This window comes from Syngnathus acus, chromosome 10 (genome assembly GCF_901709675.1).
Source record: "Syngnathus acus chromosome 10, fSynAcu1.2, whole genome shotgun sequence".
NCBI lineage: Eukaryota > Metazoa > Chordata > Actinopteri > Syngnathiformes > Syngnathidae > Syngnathus > Syngnathus acus.
In genome coordinates this window covers 5,961,154-5,986,393 of record NC_051095.1, presented here as the reverse complement: position 1 = coordinate 5,986,393, position 25,240 = coordinate 5,961,154, and the positions used below count along the sequence as shown (strand labels likewise).

At 50.7% G+C, this 25,240-nt stretch overlaps 4 protein-coding genes and 1 non-coding gene across 11 annotated transcripts; 4 read left to right on the top strand and 1 right to left on the bottom strand.

The window, feature by feature from the left end:
• Positions 1-635: 635 nt before the first annotated feature.
• LOC119129400 (E3 ubiquitin-protein ligase Topors-like) lies at positions 636-9,254 on the top strand. Of its 5 annotated transcripts, none has more exons than XM_037262643.1 (5): positions 649-810; positions 1,278-3,103; positions 8,062-8,175; positions 8,270-8,368; positions 8,609-9,254. In XM_037262643.1, the coding sequence occupies exons 2-5, from the start codon at positions 1,281-1,283 to the stop codon at positions 8,973-8,975; spliced, it is 2,403 nt and encodes an 800-aa protein (XP_037118538.1). In that variant the 5' UTR covers positions 649-810; positions 1,278-1,280; the 3' UTR covers positions 8,976-9,254. The 5 variants fall into 5 exon arrangements, with proteins under 5 accessions (XP_037118534.1, XP_037118538.1, XP_037118535.1 ...); XM_037262640.1 differs by having other exon boundaries at positions 8,264-8,368; XM_037262639.1 differs by lacking the exons at positions 8,062-8,175; positions 8,270-8,368; positions 8,609-9,254 and adding exons at positions 3,309-3,413; positions 3,653-4,300 and having other exon boundaries at positions 636-849; positions 1,278-3,217.
• Positions 9,148-13,467, bottom strand: LOC119129446. Of its 3 annotated transcripts, none has more exons than XM_037262730.1 (4): positions 13,383-13,467; positions 12,634-12,780; positions 10,977-11,954; positions 9,148-10,417 (listed from the first exon to the last, which is right to left on the bottom strand). In XM_037262730.1, exons 2-4 carry the CDS (start codon positions 12,748-12,750, stop codon positions 10,370-10,372), a joined length of 1,143 nt encoding a protein of 380 aa, XP_037118625.1. In that variant the 5' UTR covers positions 12,751-12,780; positions 13,383-13,467; the 3' UTR covers positions 9,148-10,369. The 3 variants fall into 3 exon arrangements, with proteins under 3 accessions (XP_037118625.1, XP_037118624.1, XP_037118626.1); XM_037262729.1 differs by lacking the exon at positions 13,383-13,467 and adding an exon at positions 13,171-13,357; XM_037262731.1 differs by lacking the exon at positions 13,383-13,467 and adding an exon at positions 12,860-13,091.
• A 675-nt stretch (positions 13,468-14,142) lies between these two features.
• trnag-ucc lies at positions 14,143-14,214 on the top strand. The gene has a single exon. It is a non-coding gene; the product is annotated as a tRNA-Gly (tRNA).
• A 549-nt stretch (positions 14,215-14,763) lies between these two features.
• On the top strand, positions 14,764-19,305 carry cnga1b (cyclic nucleotide gated channel subunit alpha 1b). Its single transcript, XM_037262802.1, is given in 14 exon segments — positions 14,764-15,318; positions 15,613-15,660; positions 15,733-15,795; positions 16,034-16,114; positions 16,333-16,437; positions 16,521-16,627; positions 16,697-16,871; positions 16,951-17,087; positions 17,162-17,334; positions 17,394-17,519; positions 17,668-17,820; positions 17,909-18,140; positions 18,254-18,429; positions 18,493-19,305. Coding segments are annotated over 14 exon segments (1,950 nt in total). The 5' UTR covers positions 14,764-15,151; the 3' UTR covers positions 18,700-19,305.
• An 83-nt stretch (positions 19,306-19,388) lies between these two features.
• On the top strand, positions 19,389-25,077 carry nfxl1 (nuclear transcription factor, X-box binding-like 1). Its single transcript, XM_037262634.1, has 25 exons — positions 19,389-19,478; positions 19,828-19,997; positions 20,067-20,240; positions 20,334-20,443; positions 21,029-21,159; positions 21,229-21,273; positions 21,338-21,471; positions 21,546-21,631; positions 21,698-21,773; positions 21,848-21,945; positions 22,026-22,140; positions 22,225-22,349; positions 22,414-22,536; positions 22,598-22,688; positions 22,752-22,872; positions 23,020-23,176; positions 23,272-23,363; positions 23,430-23,451; positions 23,529-23,651; positions 23,791-23,945; positions 24,027-24,096; positions 24,293-24,397; positions 24,470-24,550; positions 24,643-24,696; positions 24,774-25,077. Exons 2-25 carry the CDS (start codon positions 19,862-19,864, stop codon positions 24,960-24,962), a joined length of 2,613 nt encoding a protein of 870 aa, XP_037118529.1. The 5' UTR covers positions 19,389-19,478; positions 19,828-19,861; the 3' UTR covers positions 24,963-25,077.
• Positions 25,078-25,240: the final 163 nt, after the last annotated feature.

The following is a 25,240-nucleotide window of genomic DNA, read 5'->3' as shown; positions in this document are numbered from 1 at the left end:
GTGAGAAGCCTGGTACTGAGGTCTGCCACAACATGGCTCTTTACAACTCACAAGGTACGTAACGCAGTTAATTGTGATTATAATTGTGGAGTTGGATAACTGTATATCGCTCACAATTTAGGATGTCTGTGATAAGTGGTTTGGAAAATGTATAGATGAATGAATGAATGAATGAATTGTAATTCGTTTAGTTATGTTGTAGAAGCAGACCTTTGGGGCCCACAAGAAATTCAGGAGGGGCCCAATTAGTATAAACTACTGCCTGCGGACGTATGTGAGTGGCTTGAATGCATCTATGCAAACACACACACAAACCTGCTTTTATATTTGAAAGGCCAAGCAAACCATTCAAAAGTGGAGCAGAGGAGGGAAGCATGAGATAATACAAATATATAAAATATAATTTATTTGAGGGGATTTAGTTTGAGGGTGCACAACTTTTATGTAACCGGGCCAGCCCTGCCCCTGCCTTGACCCTGGTTCTGTGTAGAAGTACATTTGCCACATCTAAAATGGCAGACGACCTGTTATAACACGCGACAGGCTAACCCACTCCAGACGTCTTGTCTATGGGCTGCATCACGGAGGGGCAAGCACATCCGGGCACTTGAAGTATCCCACTTCCGTCCACCACTGATGACGTCTCAGAAGTCCACCAGAAGCAGAAGCTCAGCTTCTCGTTTGTCGGCCAATATGGCGCAAAGATTCACCGATATGTTGACGGGATAGGGGCGTCTTTCCTCCCTCAAGTCACCCAAAGTCAAGGAGCAAGTTCGGCTGCCGACGGATGAGTGAGAGCCTCATGAAAAGGTGCCAGATCGAGCAGCGAAAGTGACTGATCGCGCCTCGGTATGGAAGCTAACCAGCTTAGCATGCTAACATAATTATCTTAATGTAGTACAAAGAACATCAAACAAGTTTCCTTATTGAGACGGGACGCAGCTAATGTGCTGTTATCAAAGCAAGCAAATTGGTTGGGTTTATCTGTGGCTCCCTTTGCCTTATACAGTCAATTCAAGTGATGGTGTTTTTAATTTTGCTCTCTAAATGTTTTTGATCGGCCGCATTCAATCACACATGAATAAAATATCAACTTTTATTCCCGATTCACCTGCACCCAGTCGCTTACGCTAAATGATGATTTTCCATAAACAATGAAGTACGATGTTACATTGTGCATCGGTCACTGTTAATCGTGTGCTACTGCTTCAATTTTCTCACACAAATCTTGTGTTTCCACAAACAATGACATTATGTTGCGTCTCTTGTGTGCTCAGGTGATGGCCCCCACAGCGATGAAGCTGCGCGTTCGCCGCCGTCACACCAACAATAGCGACCGCCCACCCGAGGAAGCGCTGAGGACTCGAGGAAGTCGCCGAAGGAAGAAAACTAGCCCCGATACGCAGGCCGCCGCGTCGTCAGGTTTCACGACGTCCGCCCGAGCAGCTCTGATGTCGGAAGAGACGTCACCCGATTCCAAGTGTCCCATCTGCTTGGACCGCTTCAACAACATGGCGTATTTGGACCGCTGCCTGCATCGCTTCTGTTTCCCATGCATCCAGGAGTGGTCGCACAACAAAGCCGAGTGTCCGCTTTGCAAACAACCCTTCGCCTCCATCTTGCACTCCGTGCGCGCCGAGGATGACTTCAAGGAATACATGCTGCGTCCCGCCCCCAACGACAGCAGTGTGGCGGCCACTGTGGCCATGGTAGCCGCCATGGCGTCGGCGGCGAGGAGCGACCAGTTGAGGCTAATGCTCAGGAGGCATCGGGTGGACGATGACACCGTACCAGCCACCAGAAGCCGCAGGAGGGAGCGAGAAGGAGCGGGAAGGAGCGAGGATGAGCAAGGGGTTTGGGAGTGGTATCTGGACGTCCCGCCGCTTCCTCTGGCCCCGCATCACGGCGGCCCGAGCGCCGGGGCTGACCTGGCTGATCGGGGCGTCATATTTGAAGGCTTATCCGGCCTCGGTGAAGCCGCGGCGGGTCAAATGTCGCGCCGCCTTCTCACCCAATTGGCTGCCAGGCTCCGTCTTCAGCGAGAAGGCATGGCGGCACGGCCTCTGAGGGAGGACGAGATGATGGCCTTTCGCCGCGCCCTATATCGTAGCGGCGTCCGTGTGCGCGGCGTGGCGGGTGCCGGTGCTACCCAGCCGCAGCGTGACATTTCGGCGGATGGCTTCCGCCAGGACCCGAGCCAGCCCACCCGACTGCGGCCTTGGCTGAGGCGCGAGCTGACGGTGCTGTTCGGCGCTCACGAGCTGGTGACGAGCATTGTGCAGCGTGTCATCACAGCGCGAATGGCCCACCTCGGCTTAGAGGACGCGGCCGGCATGGAGCAAGAGCTGCAGCCCTACTTTTTGGGGCAAACGGAGCACTTCGTCCACGAGCTGGTCTGCTTCGCCCGCTCGCCGCTCAGCCTGGACGAGTATGACCTGCACGCCGCCTACCATCCAACGCCTGCCGACGGCAGCGGCTCCGCTTCCAGCTCTGTCATTGCCATCTCCGAAGAAGAGGAGGAAGAGGGCCAGAGCCAGCGCACTGACCAGACGCCAGGCCCCTCGTACTCGTTGACGTCGCCGCTCTCCAGCCCCGCCACGCAGGAGGACGAGGGCGAGTGTATGATCGTGGGCTACAAAAAGCCCATGGCCGAACGCACGCCGGAGCTCGTGCACTTGTCGTCCGACTCCGAGCGTTCGTCGCCCGTCGTCCCGCCCTCCACCTCGGCCGCCTGCCAAGAGAAAGAGCCCGCGGCGGGCTCAGTGAGTCCGGTCCGCATGCTCACTTCGCCGCCGCCACCTGCTGCCAAAAAAAAGAAAAAGAAGAGGAGGAGCCAAGAGCGTATGAGGAAAAGCGGCACTTTGGCCAATCCAAACCGCTCCATCTACCCGGCCATGATGCGCTCCCTTTCCTTCTCCAGCATTGATTCCGGATCTCCGCTCGCCATCAGCCCGTCACCCTTCAGCTGGGAATACTCCCAATTGTCAACATCCTCATTATCCCTCTCATCTTCTTCCGCCTCCCCCGCCTGCTCCTCATCACCTGCGCCGTCGTCCCCTCTCTCACCGTCGCGCTCCTGCGGCGAGAAGCCCGGCGGGAAGAGGAAGTACAAGAGCCGGCACCTAGACGAGCACAACCCATCCGGAAGTAGGCGGCGAGGGAGGGAGCGCAGCAAGAGAAAGAATGACGCACGCAAGATGGCCGGCGGCGGCGACAGGTGGGACCATCCTGCTCTTTGACATCAAAACAACCGGACGTTCACACATTGATGAGTTAGTTTGAGTGATCCTTGACCCCAATTTTCTGTCCGGCAGCACGAGAGAGCTCGAACGGGAGCGTAGTCCCAGCGTGGAGATCGTGTACGAGGGCACCGTCCCACCCAAGCGCCATCGGAAGATGCAGCAAAACAGCAGGTAAAAAGGGAAAAGACCTTAAACGCGTTCCCTGATAACCAATTGGTAAAAGCCACATTTTCATCACAATCTCAATCAAATGAGAAAATGTTTGTCTTGAACATACAGCACTAGTAGTAATAAAGTTTTTTAAAAAAACATAAAAAATGACGACCGGTACTTTTGATAAAGCTTCGAATATGTGTCGGCTTGTCGCGGCGAACTAATTCACAAGTTCCTTTACATTGCTTGTCTGCCAGGGCACCGCCCATCATCACGCTGGACAGCAGCGACAGCGACAATTCTTCAGATCTACCCGCTGTCCTGTCTCTGAGCTCAGATGCCACCGGTGTGGTGTGCGGGCCGGCGGACGTCATGGACGTTGAGCTTTTAAATGAGCCGCCGGCGGCTGTTTGCCAGGTGAGATGCCACCCACTGACACCTGCACCCCTACTCAAACTTCAGAATGAAGGCACCAAGGAGGATGAGGAGGAAGTTGCCAACTTTTCCCCACCCTCCTCTTCCCTTGCCTTCCTCTCTCACACCACTGACCTCTTCCAAATCGACGCGGCCGCCGGAGGCGAGCTCAGTGCCCCGCCCTCCCCTTCTGTCATGTCACGTCCCCTCTGATGTCACCGCTGGCGTTCTCCAATCGCGTGAGCCCAACCGTTCTTTTATTCCGCCTCTCGATATTCAACCCAGTTTCCATGGCAACGCATCCCGGACTCTAGTCAGATGCCGTTGTGTTCATTCATGGCCACTGGATGGCGTACCTACCGAGGCTTTAAAATAATGTCGAGCCTTATTTCTAAGTGCTTTTAATGTGAAATTGAGTTAGCAGTGTGGGTGTTGATGACGTCACTCACACACGCACTCACTTGATGACAATAAAACATTTTCAGGGGATTCCAAACGTGTCTGTCATTGTGTGGAAGCATTTCCCCGCCACGCCCACATTGAAGCGCACAAATGCTGGTCCATTGTTAGCAGTTTCCGAGCAACAAGGCGCTCTGTTGTCAAGGACGACCAGCGTTCTGCCTCACCAGTATGGGGGATGATGAGCACACGCGGAAAGATGCAACCCGTGCACACGCGCTCGTCGGGCAACTTCTGCGTTCCTTGTTTTTTGTCTGGTCCGTGAATGCGTTTGTGGTCCTTGTAGTCCTCCTGAGGAAAGTTGTAGTCCTTTGATGCGCGTCCTCATAAAGTCTTGCCGGACCGTTGACAGCAGGTTGAAGAAACAGAAGACATGGTCCGTCCGAGTTGTTCACGAAACGTATTTACTGACAGCTCATCTTCTGAGCGACAAAGTCCGTGTGTCTTTCTTTCTTTCCAATTTCAATCTCCATTTTTGCTCCTCATTTATTATGTTATTTGTTTTATATGTTCTTTATTCATCACTCTTATTTATTCATTGTGCCTTCTTGTTTTTATTTTTTGTGTTGTTTACTTGTATGTATATTGTGTACTATGTCTTGTCACCGTGGGATAGTGGGAACGTAATTTCGATCTCTGTGTGTGTCTTGGCATGTGAAGAAATTGACAATTAAGCAGTCTTTGACTTTTAACTTTAATAATAAGTAAAGATACCTCTCGTGCAAACACTCCAACAAACATTAAGTAAATGTGAGATGACTTGCATGAAGTCTGCTTAAACAAACATTGAGTAAATGTGGGATAACTTAAAAACTGTCCCGATCAACAACAATTTATGAAACTACAAGGTATCAAAAAGAAACAACTTCTCTTGAACAAAGAACGAAGGTGTTCTGTTCATAACTAGTGAGGGCCTCTCACAGATAAGAAAAGGAAGGGAGTATAAGATCTCCCTAAAGCTAGACAGATATGGTGGCTTGAGCAAAGATATGAGACCTCCGGTTCAAGCCGACCAGCGCTTCTGTGAAGACAAAGAGATGAATCGTTAGAAAACATACATTTATTTTTGTCAGGTCTAAGTACCATAAGACATTATTTTATACACTGAAAAAAGAGAAGACAAGATGTACAGGAGCCTGCGCTACTCTATTTTTCTAGATATTTCTATAACTTGACTTTTCAGTGACTTGACTCATGCCATGACACACACGCGCACACAGTTGATAATGATAATGATGACGATAAGGATGGACATAGATTCGATTTGTAAATATTAAATATATTATGTTTACTATTAATATTTCAATGTATATCTTTACAGCAGCAATGTTAAATACATTGGCAGATGTAGACTCATGTAGTTTTGGGATTGTTTTCATATCTGCTAATCATATATGCACCAATAACAGTCATTTGAATTCTATTGATGCTAAAATGTTTACTCCTTAAATGTATAGGAAATACAGTCGTCATTTTTACATTGCGGCAAATTTAAAGTGAAGGAACACGTCTTTATTACATAACTGTCTATCAACTGCAGCTAGATACAAGTCATCAAAGCAACAAAGACAACATAAAACCCTACCCTTAACTGTTAGCCTGCTGAGTGAGAAGCCTGGTACTGAGGTCTGCCACAACATGGCTCTTTACAACTCACAAGGTACGTAACGCAGTTAATTGTGATTATAATTGTGGAGTTGAATAACTGTATATCGCTCACAATTTAGGATGTCTGTGATAAGTGGTTTGGAAAATGTATAGATGAATGAATGAATGAATTGTAATTCGTTTAGTTATGTTGTAGAAGCAGACCTTTGGGGCCCACAAGAAATTCAGGAGGGGCCCAATTAGTATAAACTACTGCCTGCGTACGTATGTGAGTGGCTTGAATGCATCTATGCAAACACACACACAAACCTGCTTTTAGATTTGAAAGGCCAAGCAAACCATTCAAAAGTGGAGCAGAGGAGGGAAGCATGAGATAATACAAATTGTCTCTCCCCCCCCCCCCCCCCTTTTTTATTCCCTGTAAAGCGTCTTTGGGTTATTGAAAAGCGCTATATAAATTGAATGAATTATTATTATTATTACAAATATATAAAATATAATTTATTTGAGGAGATTTAGTTTGAGGGGGCACAACTTTTATGTAACCGGGCCAGCCCTGCCCCTGCCTTGACCCTGGTTCTACGTCCACCCCAGACGTCTTGTCTATGAGCTGCATCATGGAGGGGCAAGCACATCCGGGCACTTGAGGTATCCCATTTCCGTCCACCACTGATGACGTTTCAGAAGTCCACCAGAAACAGAAGCTTCTCGTTTGTCGGCCAATATGGCGCAAATATTCACCGATATGTTGACGGGATAGGGGCGTCTTTCCCTCCTCAAGTCACCCAAAGTCAAGGAGCAAGTTCGGCTGCCGACGGATGAGTGAGAGCCTCATGAAAAGGTGCCAGATCGAGCAGCGAAAGTGACTGATCGCGCCTCGGTATGGAAGCTAACCAGCTTAGCATGCTAACATAATTGTCAAAGAGGATCTTAATGTAGTACAAAGAACATCAAACAAGTTTCTCTTACTGAGACGGAACGCAGCTAATATGCTGTTATCAAAGCAAGCAAATTGGTTGGTTTTATCTGTGGCTCCCTTTGCCTTATACAGTCAATTCAAGTGATGGTGTTTTTAATTTTGCTCTCTAAATGTTTTTGATCGGCCGCATTCAATCACATATGAATAAAATATCCCTTTTATTCCCGATTCACCTGCACCCAGTCGCTTACGCTAAATGATGATTTTCCATAAACAATGAGGTCACTGTTAATCAAGTGTTGGTGTGCTACTGCTTCAATTTTCTCACACAAATCTTGTGTTTCCACAAACAATGACATTATGTTGCGTCTCTTGTGTGCTCAGGTCATGGCCCCCACAGCGATGAAGCTGCGTGTTCGCCGCCATCGCTTCTGTTTCCCATGCATTCAGGTGCGGTCACACAACAAAGCCGAGTGTCCGCTTTGCAAGCAACCCTTCGCCTCCCTCTTGCGCTCCGTGCGCGCCAAGGATGACTGTCATGTGTAAATACCATCAGACATTAATTTACACGCTGGAAACAAAGAGGAGAAGACAACCAGTATTCCTTTTGCTCGCGAGGAGAATTACGTAGAAAGTTACAGTCCTCCACCAATTCTGGACTCCTTTTCCGCTATCTCCTCTTTTATTATGGGTTGCCCTGGTTATAAGAGGCGTTGCTACACTAAAGGGAGTGTAGCAACGCTGTTTAGCTAGCTAATAATGTTGTGTGGTGCGAGGCAGGATAATAAAAAGAGGAGATAGCAAAAGAGAAGTCCAGAATCGGTGGAGGAGTTTAACTGGACCTTCTCCTCGCGAGCAAAAGGAATACTGGTTGTCTTTGTTTCCAGCGTGTAAATTAGTGTCTGATGGTACTGATATGGCCCACCTCGGCTTAGAGGACACGGCCAGCGTGGAGCAAGAGCTGCAGCCCTACCTTTTGGGGCAAACGGAGCACTTCGTCCACGAGCTGGTCTGCTTCGCCCGCTCGCCGCTCAGCCTGGACGAGTATGACCTGCACGCCGCCTACCATCCAACGCCTGCCGACGGTAGCGTCTCCGCTTCTAGCTCTGTCATTGTCATCTCCGAGGAAGAGGAGGAAGAGGGCCAGAGCCAGCGCACTGACCAGATGCCAGGCCCCTCGTACTCGTTGACGTCGCCGCTCTCCAGCCCCGCCACGCAGGAGGACGAGGGCAAGTGTATGATCGTGGGCTACAAAAAGCCCAAGAGGAAGTACAAGAGCCGGCACCTGGACGAGCACAACCCATCCGGAAGCAAGCGGCGAGGGAGGGAGCGCAGCAAGAGAAAGAATGACGCACGCAAGATGGCCGGCGGCGGCGACAGGTGGGACCTTCCTGCTCTTTGACATCAAAACAACCGGACGTTCACATTGATGAGTTAGTTTGAGTGATCCTTGACCCAATTTTCTGTCCGGCAGCACGAGAGAGCTCGAACGGGAGCGTAGTCCCAGCGTGGAGATCGTGTACGAGGGCACCGTCCCACCCAAGCGCCATCGGAAGACGCAGCAACACAGCAGGTAAAAAGGGAAAAGACCTTAAATGCGTTCCCTGATAACCAATTGGTAAAAGCCACATTTTCATCACAATCTCAATCAAATGAGAAAATGTTTGTCTTGAACATACAGCACTAGTCGTAATAATTTTTTTTTAAAAAACATAAAAAAATGACGACCGGTACTTTTGATAAAGCTTCGAATATGCGTCGGCTTGTCGCGGCGAACTAATTCACAAGTTCCTTTACATTGCTTGTCTGCCAGGGCACCGCCCGTCATCACGCTGGACAGCAGCGACAGCGACAATTCTTCAGATCTACCCGCTGTCCTGTCTCTGAGCTCAGATGCCGCCGGTGTGGTGTGCGGACCGGCGGACGTCATGGACGTTGAGCTTTTAAATGAGCCGCCGGCGGCTGTTTGCCAGGTGAGATGCCCCCCACTGACACCTGCACCCCTACTCAAACTTCAGAATGAAGGCACCAAGGAGGATGAGGAGGAAGTTGCCGACTTTTCCCCACCCTCCTCTTCCCTTGCCTTCCTCTCTCACACTGACCTCTTCCAAATCGACGCGGCCGCCGGAGGTGAGCTCAGTGCCCCGCCCTCCCCTTCTGTCATGTCATGTCCCTTCTGATGTCACCGCTGGCGTTCTCCAATCGCGTGAGCCCAACTGTTCTTTTATTCCGCCTCTCGATATTCAACCCAGTTTCCATGGCAACGCATCCCGGACTCTAGTCAGATGCCGTTGTATTCATTCATGGCCACTGGATGGCGTACCTACCGAGGCTTTAAAATAATGTCGAGCCTTATTTCTAAGTGCATTTAATGTGAAATTGAGTTAGCAGTGTGGATGTTGATGACTTCACTCACACACGCACGCACTTGATGACAATAAAACATTTTCAGGGGATTCCAAACGTGTCTGTCATTGTGTGGAAGCATTTCCCCGCCACGCCCACATTGAAGCGCACAAGTGCTGGTCCATTGTTAGCAGTTTCCTAGCAACAAGGCGCTCTGTTGTCAAGGACGACCAGCGTTCTGCCTCACCAGTATGGGGGATGATTAGCACACGCGGAAAGATGCAACCCGTGCACGCGCGCTCGTCGGGCAACTTCCTCGTTCCTTGTTTTGTCTGGTCCGTGAATGCGTTTGTGGTCCTTGTAGTCCTCCTGAGGAAAGTTGTAGTCCTTTGACGCACATCCACATAAAGTCTTGCCGGACCGTTGACAGCATGTTGAAGAAACAGTAGACATGGTCCGTCCGAGTTGTTCACGAAACGTATTTACTGACAGCTCATCTTCTGAGCGACAAAGTCCGTGTGTCTTTCTTTCTTTCCATTTTCAATTGGTGACAAATTTAAAAAGAACCATTTTTTTATATTTTAATTCAGGGCTGCAACCAAACGATAATCAGACTACTATAGAAATCGGGACTACAGAAATCAGAGATTATTTACTGTTGAAAAATGGACATTTGGAGGATTAGGACAATTTTTAATTGAACTGCCTCTAAAAGATCAAAACAGATTGTGATCAAACGATTTAGCCGTCAATTGATCGATAAATCATTGTACCACCCAATCCAAAACTAAACGGTGAGAAAAATACATGATTTATTGTTATCATTCATTTTAAGGTTCAGATTAAAAATACAAAATTGGCCAACAGGACTAAATTTGTTTAGATTATTTAATTGAGTTTACATCATGCTGAAGTTTGGGGACAAGCACAAGTAAAGCTACGTTAGCGCATTAGTTACCATCACTGCAACCTTTAGACGATACTAGAATTTGATTTTGCATTTTCCTCACCCTGAAAATAAAATATAAAAAATCTGTGACATTTGTGACAAATTTAAAAAAAAAAAGAAAAATCAAAATAATTAGTCACTGTCTTATTTTTGAGAAAGAAGGAGTGACACACGGATTCTCCACTGCTAGCAGCCAACAGTGGGCAGCTTGTGCCCCAACTGTCCTCAGTCCAGTGCCAACGTGCCAGTGTCGCTTCCTGTTTGGGCCCCCGGCGCAGACTAGAAGAACCACCGGAAGGCCTCGCCGGTCGGGACGGATGGCGGCCTCTAAGGATGGTTAAGGCAAAAAAAAAAAAAAGTGAGAAAGACCTTCTGACCACATACACCACGTCGTCACTCACGCTCACACCACGGATCCAATTAGCGTGTAATTGACAAAGATTAGCCTAATGTGCGAGCACGTGCGCATCCTGTAGCTGCGCGCGTGTGTGCGTACGGGCCAATTAGCTACGGTTTTTAGCGACTCTCTCGGGAGGAAGTGAGGATGAATGGAGATGTCGTCCGGGTCCAGCAACGCTCATTAAGTGAGCCGAACGTGCGCACGCACACAATTAAAAGAGGTGAGCTGAGTAGGGCCAATTTCGACTCGCGTTCACAAGAAATAGTCACAAAATAAACTACTTTTTTCTTTTAATCTAGTTAAGTGCGATTTATAATTATCATTAACTCACCAATTATTTTGAGGAAATAAAAACTTTGTGTTTGGCGTTGTGTGGCCGGAGACCGCGGACCCAAAAAAAAAAAGATAAAATTGTGATTGGTGTGAGTGAGGCCGGTGCCGTCAACTTTGAATTTCACATTTAATGTTCATTTGGATTCCCCTCACCTCGAGCGCCCCTCCCCCGCCGCCCCCCGGCTTTTTCTTGAGCTCCTCGCACTTCCTGAACTTGCAGATCTGGTGGCCCGTCTTCCTGTTGCGGCAGGACGAACACACGCCGCAGTTGATGAGCCGCCGGCACGGCCCGCACACGCCGCAGCGCTTCCGCTTCCTCTTAGACGACGAGGACGACGACGATGACGAGGGCGGCGACAGGACCGCGCCGCCCGCTGCCACGCCCGACGACGAGGGCGAGGTTGAGGAGGGGCAGGGCGAGGAGCCAGAGTGCTGCTGGCAGTCCGCGGGCCCCCGCTGGCCACCCGTCATCTGGAAAGCGCTGCCGGCATCTGACATCCCGCCCGCCGTTGAACCCATCGCCATGACAATGACGCCCGGGGGTAAGCCCAGTCCCCCCAGGAAGCCACTTCCCAGAACACTGCCCCCGTTGCAGCTGCCCCCCTCGGATAGGCCCATCACATCCGGGTGGGTGTGTCCCTGCTTGCCCGCTCCGCAGTCGCTCCCCCCACCATAGCCGGGCAGGAAGTTGGCGTTGCTGGGCGCCATGGGGTGGTGGTGTGCCGTTTGGGTGACGGGTAGCGAGGCGGCTGAGTGTTTTTCAGTCCTTCCCCCCTCCTCCGCTCCCCCGCCCTGAGGCATGCCACTCCCGTGGGAGTGCGATGGGGTCATGTGACCCGCGGGCGCTGACGGGTGGTGGCGGTGGTGCGCTCCGGCCGTTTTGGGTCGGCCCCAGAAGACGGCCGCCGGGTGGTTGACGTTGTCATGGCAGCCCCAGGGCGCCGTGGTCATGGCGCCCAGTCTGGTGGCGGTGGGGGGGAAGATGGGAGCGGCGGCTGCCAAGCGCGCCGCCAGCTTGGCCGACTGCGGGAAGTTGCCCACGTCTACGTTGGTCTTGTAGAAGCTGGCGATGGACGAGCGGTAGCGGTCCATCTCGCTGCTGTAGTCCAGCATGGGCGCCAGTGTGGACACCTGCGACCACAAGGGGGCGACACGGTAAGTTGATTGTTTGATTAATCGATCATTTGCATCAAAAAAGCATTTTAAAATTTGCATTGCTATGTTGAAAAATGAAATGATTTCAAAATGAGAGTACACAAAACACAAGATGATGAATATGGACTCACTGGTTTAGTGCTTAACGTCAGTCAGAAAATCAGCACACATGTCGATTTTAGTCAAAGATAATCCGTTTGTTTTCATGAAGAACAGCAATCGGAGAGTAATTACCGGTGAGAGGCTGAAATTCTAAAGATTTGGGTAATTAGCCTTTTGACAAGGTCTCAACAATTATTCCATTTTCAAACTTGTCGATTCGTTTCATCGTGGATTAGTCAATCAGTCACAACAACAACTATGACAGAGTGCCATCTTGTGCGACAAGACGGCTAAGCTACATTAACCGTTTAGCTCACTGCTAGCTGGTCAAACATCGACGAAGTCAAAGGCAAGAGAGAGTCTGAGATGATTTTTGACTTGCTTCACTCAAATCTTGACTCGACTTGTCGGAAATTTTGTCTCAACTTGAGTGACTTAATTTGGATGCCACAGTAACTTGTGACTTGTTTGAAACCCGATTTTTCCCACAGTGAGTTTCACGCAAGGTCAAGACTTGAGATGTGTGACTTGACTTCAAGTCATCTTGACTCACCTGGCCTTGGCCTCCGTAACCGTGGTGATTGGGGTGGTGATGCGAGGAGGCCGAGCTCCGCTGGAGCACGGACGACAGGTCGCTCTCCACGCACACGCCGCTCGTCATGCCTGACATGGCCGCCGTCCGCACCTTTTGTTTACTTTCCTGCAAGGGACAAAACACACGCACGTTGACTTCCTGTGACCTCTGACCTGTGGCGGGAAGCGGCTGCATGAGAGCGCACCCTGGAGGCGGGACTAATTATCCGATCAGCGTGACAGAAGGTCACGGCAGCCGCCGACCGCGAGAGGAAACCACTCTCCCGGGCGGCACATTAACGCCCCCCCTCCTCCTCCTCCTCCTTCTTCACACTGCCCCTGCCTCCCCCTCATCCCACAGGCGCAGCAGGAGGAAGACGAGGGGGGAGGTGGGGGGCTTGAAGGCGGCTCGTAAAAGGCTAAAAAGCGTGAAGGCGGCATGCGGCGGTCCAACACGCGCACGCACACACGCACACAGAGGCAGAGGAGGAGAAGAGGAGGAGATGAGGCTACTCACCAGGCCCGCGAGGACGACAAGAGGAAGAGGAGGACCGTCTGGGAATTAGCCCGCCACGGATCATGGCTGGCGGGGAAGGAGATGGAGAGAGGAGGAGGAGGGGTAGGTGGGGGGTGGGAGAGGAGCACCGGGAGGGATTTGTCGGTCTGTCAGTGGCGGCGAAGGGGAAGGGGGGGGAGGTGATGGATAATGGGAGGGGGGCGTATAATCACCTGGGCTTGGCACAAGCGAGCTCGCGCGAGGCAGGAGGAAGGAGTTCAATTAGCAGGTGGCGTGGAGACAGCGAGAGACCCTGCAGGGGGGGAGGGGGCGATGAATAATGGCGGAGGTTATGAACGAATACGTGTGTCGTCCTCACGACGCGGCGGAGGGGAGGGGGGTGGCGTGGGGCGGGATGGTGGAGGGTGGGGGGGCTTGTTGGCAGGCTGATGCTCGCTGACAGGAAGGGGGAGGGGAAGCGCGTGTTGACTCGTGCCCTCCGCTGCGTCTGGCGCCACCCGTGGCCGCGCGCCGCGTGGCGTCTGATTGGCGCCCGGGGAGGAAGAGGAGGCGGCAGAGTGTGAAGATGATTGGCGGCCCGCCAGGAAGGGATGTCACACGCACACACGCATTTCCACGCACACACGCCAGCGAGAGGCCTCTGCTCCACTGTCATTGGTCGCAGCCTTTATTCGGCAAAGGTCGCAGGTCACTGTTGGCCTGTTGAGTTGGGTGGTCCGGAGACCTTTCACCCCCTTCACAAAACAAATGAATTTGGAACAATAGGTGCGTGGCACACTGCCCTCTAGTGGACCATAGTGGAAGGTTCACCTTCGAGCGGCATAAACGACGACTCCTTTATGTTGAGTAGACAACAAAGAAGGGAGGAGAATAGTTTAGACATGTAATACAGTTCATACATAACGCTTGTAAATCGGAACAAGGGAATTGGAAAATCTTTAAATAACACTGTTGTTCCTTGCACCGTCACATGCGTTGGTGGTATAGTGGTGAGCATAGCTGCCTTCCAAGCAGTTGACCCGGGTTCGATTCCCGGCCAACGCAGACGATTGTTTTGATTTTGTATTTTCAATATTTGTGATGTTTCCATTCCTTGTTGTCTCCAAAAGCCAAATCAACAACTACTCACAAAAATAATGTTCCAAAACTATTTTTCTGAGTACAATATCCATTCGTCTTCGAAATAAAATGAAAATAGTCCTTTTTTGGGGGCCATGTACGCGTGTGCACACGGTACAGTCTGGTTGTGGGACCCACTAGCTGCTTACGTGTCCAGGTAGCCGTTTGGAGTATCGGTCTTGCTCGACATTGCAGCCTGTTTCCGGGTGGATGGTCTTGAACCAGCAACCCCCGGTGGCGGGTGACGACGATATAACTACTTGGCCACGGCTCCCAAATATAGTTCCCTAGCTAGCGTTTAGGAAGCGGGGAAATAGCGACCCTTATCTTCAGCGCTACTTCAGCGGTCACTATATATACTGCACCGTACCGCCTCACACAACGCACATTTAAGCTTGTCAAAGCTGCCCGTGTGTGTGTGTGTGTGTGTGTGTGTGTGTGTGTGTGTGTGTGTGTGTGTGTGTGTGTGTGTGTGTGTGTGTTTGTGTGTGCTGACTCATCTAAATGAGCATAGGTCATTCTTCTCCTTCACTTTTTCTACACATCCTTTCTTCTTCCCTGTTGTCCACTGGTGTTATTCCAAGTGCAAAGTTTGTTCAGTTGAAGACAAAAGTTGCAGCTTTCCAAATGTTTATGCCAAGGTTAGCTACGCGTGCGCGTGAGCGTGAGTCGCGCCCGATCATCCGTCCGCTAATCGCTTTATCTGCGACTGAACGCTTCTGCTTGGTCGGGGGAAAGTTTTTCTTTCTTCTGGTGGATTTCAAGGTTGTCTTGGGGGTCGCGCAGTTGTGTTTCCATGGCAATGGCTTGGATGTAGACGGCGTAACCCGGGGGCAAGTGAATATTACCTGACAGGTGAGTGATGCAATGGCTGCAAATTGCAATGCAAAAGACACTTTGTGCGTATTGTGTGAGTGTATTCGTATGCGTGTGTGTTCCTGCGCGCCAGAAGGGAAGAGAGCACCCCATGGCCCAGGTTACGCCGGTTGACGCAGCCGCCCCACTTCTGGACGATATGGATGACCCCAGGTGAGCCACAAGCGCAGTGGTGGGACGTAATAAAGTACAATTACTTCACGAATGGACCTTTGTAGATTTTTCAGTTTCACCTATGTTTGAATTTAGCAAGTACAATAAATATTTTTCTTTTGTACTTAAGTTTGTTTCTCGGTTTGTACTTTTTTATTGTAAGAAGTTGAATGACGTGCCAATTTTTATTTTATTTTTTTGCACACGTAATAGTATTTGTACTTAAGTACAGAGTGTGAGTACTTTTGTCATCTCTGCTTCTGCATTGTGTGTGAGAGCGGTCATGTGTTTCAGGTGTGCAGGATGTCTCTTCAATGTCAACAACAGCAACAACAAAGACAAGTAACACACTGACACTCACGCATTCAGGTCACTCAATATGCTCGCCACTGCACTTTTTTTGTTGTCTTGTAGGGAAGAGAAGAAGAAGAAAAAGAAGAAGAAGGAGAAGAAAGACAAGAAAATGTAAGACAAATGGTTCGTTTGGTAGTTAACAATTAAAATAGTAACCACAATTCTCTTCATAATGCCCTGGTAAGGACTGATTGGAAGCAAAATTGATTTTCTGATCAAATATGCTTGTTTTCGTCCTGAATGTGGCGATACGATGCAGACCGAATGGGACGTCTCCAAGACACTTTTGTCCGGCGTTTTTGTTGTTCTCCAGTGGGATGCTGATTTTTGCCTCCTTTACTTCTGTTTGCTTCCTTCACAGCAAGGAAGGGAGGAAGAAAGTGAAGGAGGAAGAAGGGGAGGAAAAGAAGAAAGCCAAGGAAGAGGAGAAGAAGGAGGCAGTGTAGGTTGATTGTGACGATGAAGTCATGTGACTTAACATCTCTCGCCACTCCTCGGCACAATCTCCTCGGAAGTGTCGTTTGCTCACATTGAAGGCCAAGTGGGAAAGTTGTAGCTTGAAATTTTGCTGCACCACTCTTGAAACTCACCTGACATACTTTGTAAGTGACTTACTCCCACTTCTGGAAGATGAACTAGATGTATGTGCATTGTCCTTAGTCCAAAAGAGATCGCAGTGGTGGATCCGGCGGGGAACACATATTACCACTGGCTCCTCATCATCACGCTTCCCGTCATGTACAACTGGACCTTCATTATCGCAAGGTAATATTCCCAGTCCAAGTCAGCCCATTCTTCCCAGTTCTCTGCTTCCAACGTCTGAAGCTTTTGCGGTGGTACCACATCAGGGCGTGCTTTGAGGAGCTTCAAATGGACTACCTGCGCTTCTGGTTCTTCTTGGACTTTCTCTGCGACTTGCTATATGTGGCCGACATGGTCTTCAGAACCAGGACAGGTTTGTGCACGCAGCTGCGGTTTTGGATATTGTCACGGTGTTATGGTGGTGGTCACCGTGTGCATGCAGGCTACCTGGAGCAAGGTCTTCTGGTGAAGGACGAGCAGAAGCTGCGGCAGCGTTACATGACGAGTTTACAGTTCCGACTGGATTTGCTCTCCATGGTCCCCACCGACGTTCTGTACGCCACATTGGGCCTCAACTACCCCGAGATCCGCCTCAACAAGCTGCTGAGGTTCAACAGGTGGAAATTAGAAGCAGCGTGACATTGAGATCGGCATTTCGGGCCAGGGACTAGCTTGACACATGTCTCCTCTTTTTAGGATGCTGGAGTTCTTCCAGAGAACCGAGACCAGAACCAACTACCCCAACGCGTTGCGGATCTCCAACTTGGTCATGTACATCGTCATCATCATCCACTGGAACGCTTGCCTCTACTATTCTTTCTCTAAAGCCATTGGTGGGCTTTCCTAGATTTTGGATTCTAATTTGATGGATATTGCTTACTTAACATTCCTCCTGTGCCCTCTTCAGGTTTTGGCTCGGACAGATTCGTGTACCCTGACCCGACAAATCCGGAGTTCGGGCGCCTGGTGAGGAAGTACGCCTATAGTATGTACTGGTCCACGCTGACGCTTACCACCATTGGAGAGACTCCGCCCCCCGTGGAGAACTCTGAGTACTTCTTTGTGGTCACCGATTTCCTGGTGGGTTTCACCACATCCGGCGTCGCAAGCCCTCGTCACTTACTTCCTCTCCACGGCAGGTGGGCGTGCTGATTTTTGCCACCATCGTGGGTAACGTGGGCTCCATGATTACCAACATGAACGCCGCCCGCGCCAGTTTTCAGGCTCGCATCGATGCCATCAAGCAGTACATGAGCTTTCGTAAGGTCAGTCTGGGTGATTTCCAGATGTGGCGAAACTTGACAAACCACATTCTGCATCTATTCCAAGTTGTGTCTGATAACTCGAATACCAAGTCAAAGTCGATTCGGCTCTTATTTTACCCAACGGTGTGACCCTGTCGCTGTCCCCCAGGTTACCAAGGACTTGGAGAAGCGCGTCATAAAATGGTTCGACTTCCTGTGGACCAACAAGAAGGCGGTGGACGAACGGGAAGTCCTCAAGTACCTTCCGGACAAGCTGAGAGCAGAGATTGCCATCAACGTGCACCTGGACACACTCAAGAAGGTTAGAATCCTAACCCCTAACCTCAAACTCTGACATTAGTTCCTTTGTCCTCAAAGATTGATTTCAAGCTTTCTATGTCGGCGCGCAGGTGCGTATCTTTGCCGACTGCGAGGCGGGCCTGCTGGTGGAGCTGGTGCTGAAGCTTCAGCCGCAGGTCTACAGTCCCGGAGACTACATCTGCAAGAAGGGCGATATCGGGCGCGAGATGTACATCATCAAAGAGGGCAAGCTCGCCGTGGTGGCCGATGACGGCATCACGCAGTTTGTTGTCCTCAGCGACGGCAGCTACTTTGGCGAGATTAGCATCTTGGCCATCAAAGGCGAGCATGAGAAAAAAAAGTCAAGGAGACCAAGTTCATCGCGCTAGAGCACGTAAACTTCTTTACCCAAGTACAGCTTGTGATGTCTTTTTGCCCGTCTTCCTCGCGAACAGGCAGCAAAGCCGGAAACAGGCGAACAGCAAACATCCGCAGCATCGGTTACTCCGACCTCTTCTGCCTTTCCAAAGATGACCTAATGGAGGCGCTAACCGAGTACCCCGACGCTAAGGCCTTGTTAGAGGAGAAGGGGAGACAGATTCTATTGAAGGACGGCCTGCTGGACCTGGAGGTACCCTCGGTGCCACAGCTACCTGGAATCCGCTCAGTTGTCACGGCTTCTCTTGTTCCGTAGGTGGCGGCGCAGGGCCCCGACCCCAAAGAGATGGAGGAGAAAGTTGAACGGATGGCGAGCACGCTGGACAGCCTGCAGACACGATACGCGCGACTGCTGGCCGAGCACGAGGCCACGCACAGCAAGCTCAAACATCGAGTGAGCAAGCTGGAGAAGAAGCTGCCCTCCCAGGCAGGCGATGTGCCAGCGCTGTCAGCCACTGAATGACGAGCAGTACTAGATAGCGCGACTGCACATTAAGCATAGCTGCACGCTATTGAAACTGTCATCAAAATTGAAATATTAATCACTGCCAGAATATTCGTACTGTTCTCAAACGTTTGTGCCGGGCATCCAGGGAGAGAATTTCTTCCGAAGGCCCCATGTGTCGTGTAAATCCCATTCGAATAATTATTATTTTTGTTTGTTTCAACATGAAAATTCATCACTTGTTTCATTATAACGGAATTTTACCAAATTGAACCAAACTCAACAAATTTCCATTGTCCCAAGCTGACGTGCAACACAAACACAAAATCAACATGACTGCGAAGTTAGTTGACAACTAGTTTGCTTCATTCGGTATAAAATGCTTAGAAACTAACAACGTAGGTGGAATCACGTAGACGCATATAATGTTAACAGCAAATGATTTGATTGCCCCGCGCCCTCCAAATTAAAGTAATGGCTAACGTGCCTCCGTTTGATAACCGCGCGCTAAAGCACCAACGCTAAATAGTCAAAATATGATTTAAAGCAGAAACATGCCAATCACATGTTTTGTCTTGGAAAGATGTGGACATCACGAATGAAATTAAACAATATTAATAAATAGTCTGTTGCAGCGTCCCTCTTCTACTGTTTCTACTGATGGGATTTGTAGTTCTCTTGTTCCGGCACGCGCCTGTAGATAGACTACAAGTCCCAGCATGCAACGCGACGTGTTGCGCGTGGCAGCTGCGCGTCGAGTCTCAAGTCCGCACTGGTGCAACTGCGAGAGAACCGAGGTTTGTACACTTGCTTGCAATGTTTTTTTTTGCATGTGCCATTGCTTTCTTATAACGTGCTCGACTCTAAGTAACTCGACGCATTTTTTTTTTTTTTTTTTTTTACATTTGTGACTTCCAGTATGACGTTCATGTTGCTTTTTGGGCGCCTCCTCCGCACGTCTTCGTGATACCTCGCTAGCCGGCGAGTTAGCTTGTGCTAACTTTTGGAACGTTATCTGTCATCATTTAAAACCTTGCTAAACAACCATGACTACTTTTACTGTTATTTTTTTTCTATTCCGTTACGGGACGTTCAAACAACAAAAAACAAAATGTTGATCAACTAAACCCTGATTTTTTTTTGTAGGAGATTAGGTTAGATTTCGATCCTAGTGGCTGCCATGCAGCCAGCCTGGAGACCTCATGGCAGGGGCCGTGGGCGGAAGCAGGAAGATCCAGGAGAAAAAGCGCGAGAAAAGCCTGGAAGTGCTGTAGGAAGAGCAGACAGTACCAAGACGACGGTTCCACTACACCTTGGTGAGGATCACATTACATTGTGTTTACTTTAGTAGTGTGCTGACACACTTTCTGTGTTCTGGCGGACAGGCGCTTCCAAGTTTGAGGAGATCCGAAAGTCCAACCAGGCCGCTGCGCAGCGACTGATGGAGCGCCACACCAACTGCTCCTCTGAGGATGACGACGACGACGATGACGACATTAAGGAGCATAATGACGCTCGTGTCCTGGAGTCCACCTTCACTACTTATACCAGTCACACAGGTGAGCCACATCTAATGGACCTTGGTCAAACTGCCAATTGAAATTTTGCGATACATTGCGATAATTTGTTTCTCAAACATGTGTCTTCACCAGGCGGTGACATCACAGGCCTGCAAAGAACGGGCCAGTATGTCAACGAACTCTTCCAGTCCGGCGCGCTCACCTGTCTCATCTGCATCGCCTCGGTCAAGCGGACTCAGCCGGTGAGGAAGGGCTAAGACTTTTTGGTCAGGTCTAGTGTTGTCAAAAGAACCGACAGTACCAACACGCAAAAAATACAACCTGCTTTTTGTGGTACCGACTACCAAATATTTAACTTTTCGCTCGGCGAGCTGTGTCGATTCTTGCTGGAACTGAAGGGGGCAGTATACACATGCGAGCAGCACGGAGCAGCAGTCAGCGGTGCTGGAGAAGAAGAAAACATTCGGTCTGTCATAAAAATGGCTTCAGCAAGTGCGAGTGGAAGTCCAACACGCCGGCTTGTTGAGAAGCCAGGTCGCTCAAAGAGTCGTGTGTGGAAATATTTTGCATTTGAGCCGGGTGCAACCGGAGCAATTATAGATTCGAACAACCCAACGTGTAAAAAATGCTTGAGAGGTTTGAGGCTTGAGAGGCTCCATGCCACTGCTGCTCTTTTGTAATGTATATAGTTGAATATTTTTATTTCTTATTAGTTTTGCTTGTTTTTATAGATGTGTGACTTGAAGGCTCCATGGCACTGCTGCTCTTTTTTAATGTCAGGTCGTGTGATGCCACCGCTTTGCTAACATCTCCCGGCCCCCTTCCAGGTGTGGAGCTGCTCCGGCTGCTACTCCCTCTTCCATCTTCCGTGCATCCAAAAGTGGGCCAGGGATTCTGTGTTCCTGCTCTGCTCGGCCACGGACGAAGACTTTGGCCGCAAGCAACATCCGTGGCCCTGGTGAGGCAAAAGTTACCAATCATGCAGTGTTTATGTTGTTCTTAAGTGCAATCTTTTCCCTTTCCGCAGTCCCAAGTGTCGGGCTGAGTACTCCCACGCCGCCACGCCCACCAGGTAAGCAGCTACCAGTACGAGCAACCCAGTCGTGGATGTGATTGTGCACGTGTGTTGTATTCAGGTACGTGTGTTACTGTGGGAAGCTTGAGGATCCTCCCGCCGATCCCTGGTTAGCGCCTCACTCATGTGGCGCCGTGTGTCATAAGGAGTTGAAACCTTCCTGTGGACACGCATGTCTGCTGTTGTGTCATCCCGGTAATTGCCCACACAAATGCGCTTGTGCGAACACACTTCCCGTTTTCCCTCTGGCGAACTCCTTGTGTCCGCAGGTCCGTGCCCGCCCTGCCCCAAGATGGTGTCAGTTTCCTGCTTGTGTGGCAATGCTAAGCCCCTCCCCCGGCGCTGTAGCAACAAGGTACTCACACGCACATTTTAAAAAACGTTTGCGCAGCTTCACGGATTTTTTTTTTTTTACCCCCAGGGCTGGTTATGCCGGCAACCGTGTGGAAAGTTATTGCCATGCCGGCAACACAAGTGTTCCCAGCCGTGCCACTCTGGTAAGCACACGTGAAGAAACCAGTGGCGTCGCTTTCTACTTCCTGTATGCTCAGCGTCTTTCTTTGTGTGTCAGAGTGTTCCCCCTGTCCCAAATTCAGCGTTCAGAAGTGCGTGTGCGGTCGGCAAAAAGCGGAGAGACCTTGCGCTGACCCCAAGTGGAAGTGCGAACGTGTACGTGGACGACTGGCCATATTATTAGGAACAGCAGGCTTCCACATAAAGTCTGACCGCGCCTTTGTCCTGTTCTTCAGATTTGTGGTGCCGCCCTCTCTTGTGGGAATCACACCTGTGAGCTTGTGTGCCACGACGGTCGTTGCCCGCCGTGTCCCCGCTCGCTCAGCAGATCGTGTCCCTGCGGCAAGACCAGTGAGAGAGACACAAACACACTCTGGGTCCTGACTGTGGTTGCAAATGGCTAGAAATTTTCCAATAAATGTCTGTTTGTGTCAGAGTCCAGCCTGCCGTGCACCGAGGAGGTGTCGCTGTGCGGAGACACGTGTGAGCGCCCCCTAGCTTGCGGGAAGCACACATGCTCCAGAAGATGTCACCGTGGGAATTGTGACACCTGCCGAGAGGTAACGCACACGCTTGTGTGCGATGCGCTTTTTTTGACTCGTTCGTTGTGTATGTGTGCGTCAGGAAGTGGAGAAAGAATGCCGCTGCGGTAAATACAGAAAGCTGATGGCGTGTCACAAAGAGTATTTATGTGAGTCGAAATGTTCAAAGAGCAGAAACTGCCAGAAACATCCATGTCGAAGGAAGGTGAGTCGCCGGGCCCGTGCTCGTCCGCAGCCCCCCGCTAACCCGCCTCCCCCTCTGTCAGTGTTGCCCCGGCAACTGCCCCCCATGTGACCAGATCTGCGGTCGGACTCTGGGATGTCGCAACCACAAATGTCCGTCGGTGTGCCACCAAGGTAAGGCACCTTTACTTTGATGTGCGCGCTTTCAGCGTCTGATGGGTCTTCCCGCACCGCCAGGAAGTTGCTATCCTTGTCCGGAGATGGTGGACGTCCGATGCTCGTGCGGGTCCACCTACTTGACGGTGCCGTGCGGGCGTGAGCGGAGCACCAAGCCTCCTCGCTGCAAGGAGCTCTGCAGGTACGCGCGCCTCTTGTCGGGACTGAGCTTGTATTTGGAGGCGGACATATCGTTCAAAAATATGCAGTGTCATCGAAGCGTCAATTCAACTGTTACCACTTTTGCACCGTCCGCATTCATTCTAAAGTTGTCGGACCCCCATCATAGGTCTCCATCTTCCTGCCACCATGCCGCCCGAGAGCGCCACCGTTGCCACCCCGGGGCCTGCCCCCCTTGCACGCAGCCCTGCTTGCAACCTCTGGCGGGCTGCCCGCACACGTGCCCGCGGCCCTGCCACGACTGCGTTCTTCTCAAGTCCCAGCAGGTAGCGCACAGGTCCTCGTCTGGAATGTTCTTTGTCCCGCCTTGGCATAGGTCTCACGTGGAACGGTTGTTGTCGTCCCCGTCGGTGTGTCTCAGGCGCAGCTGTCCGGGCCGTGGGAGCAACCGGCAGAACCGGCGTTTGTGACCAAGGCCCTGCCGTGTCCTCCTTGTCAAGTGCCAATACAAGTGTATGACACACACACAACACACAGACGCATGCAGATTTTGATTGCCTCTCTATCTCTCTCTTGCAGCTCCTGTTTTGGAGAACACGAGGTAAGAGTGTTTCTTCAGTGCACTTCTCCGATGTGGCTCTATGATGTCACAATGACGATGTCGCCGCGGGGGTCCAGGTGAGCGCGTTGCCGTGTAGCCGCCATGACCGCTTCTCCTGCAAGAGGCCTTGCGGGCGACCGCTGCGCTGCGGTAACCACACGTGCGCCAAAGAGTGCCACCTGCTGGACGACAGCAACAAGGTAAAGCGGCTGTGACAATCCCGCCGTGTCGAGTGCGGCAGATCTGTCTGGTCAGCTCGTGCAAGCCAATGTAAAACCAGGCGGAACACCGCAATGAATATTGAAATATTAACCGTGAGTCGTGTGTGTTTGTCGCTAGTGCGATGACTGCGAGCAGGGTTGCTCCAAGCCTCGGCCACATCTTTGCCCCCACGCCTGCCCACTTCCCTGTCACAGTGGCGACTGCCCGCCGTGCCACCAGATGATTCGGCAGCGCTGCCACTGCAAGATGAGCGCCATCTATGTGGAGTGCAAGTGAGCACACGCGCATACAAAATGATTGGCTTTGTCGTCGTGGGGGCGCATCGACATTATGATGTCATCGTTGCGTGACAGGAAGATGACCATGGCTGACGAGGAAACAAAGATAGCTTTGGGCTCGTGCAAAAACCAGTGTCCCAAAGAGGTACGTGCCACTCACTGAGATGCCTTCTTGTTGGCATGGGATTGGGTGGCAACATGGCTTCCCGCACTTCAGAAAAATGGAAGACTCATCTGCAAAATGTGTGTGTGCGCATGTTTGTTTGTTCGTGTGTGTGTGTGTGTGTCGTGTCTTTGTCTGTGACTGTTTTTATACTTATTTTGTATGCGTGTGCACGTAGCTGAGCTGCGGTCATCGCTGCAAGCAGGTGTGTCACCCTGGGCCCTGTGGGGTCGAATGTCACCAGAAGGTCAAGCTGCGATGTCCCTGCAGGAGGATCAAGAAGGTACAAAATGGACACCTTATGTTCCGCCAGCCTCTTGTCGCATCGTCTCAGCTTCATTGTGTGTCTGCATAGGAGTTGGCGTGTGCACTGTCATCTGCGTGTGTTGTCGAGTGCGACCACAACTGCATAGAACAACAGAAGAGAGTCAGCGAGGTGACCACGCACGCACACACACACATGAATGTGTCACACAATGATGTCACAGAACAGTGTCAATGAGCTCTGAATGCATGTGATGCGTCCAGCTGAAGAAAGCAGAGGAGAAGGCGGCTGAGGAAGAGGAGCAACGGCGACATCAGGTGACGATAAGAAAAACGTCCTGGTCCCGCCACTATGCTAAACTAACTTGCTCGAGTGTGTTTGCATGTTTGTTCAGGAGGAGCTCGAGGCATTCACCAAGCGGCGAGGAGGACGTCGCATCAAAAAGCGAGGGAGGCGGGATGAAGATGATGAAGAGGATGGCGGACGGATTGGGCGATGGCGAAAGTGTGCTGCGGTAGTCCTCATCCCGCTGGGTGGTGTCGCACTGTCACTCGCCGCCTACTTGCTTATGAGAACTGCTTAAGATGGCGGGGGGGCGTGTTGTCGGCTCACGTGTTCTCATGTCATAGGTGGTTGTGTAATATCATGATTGGGGAAAAAAAACAACCTTTGTTTGACAAATAAAAGGGTCAGTGTGATGACGTCTCCCTGTTGAGATCACTTGAGTGTGTGTGTGTGCGCGTGCGTGTGTGTGTGCGCGCGCGCGAGACAGAATGAGAGTATGTGCGTGTCAGTCAATTCTCTCCAGCGCACACTCTGTCACGTGCACGCGCGCGGCACGTCCAGGCGCGGTCACGCGGC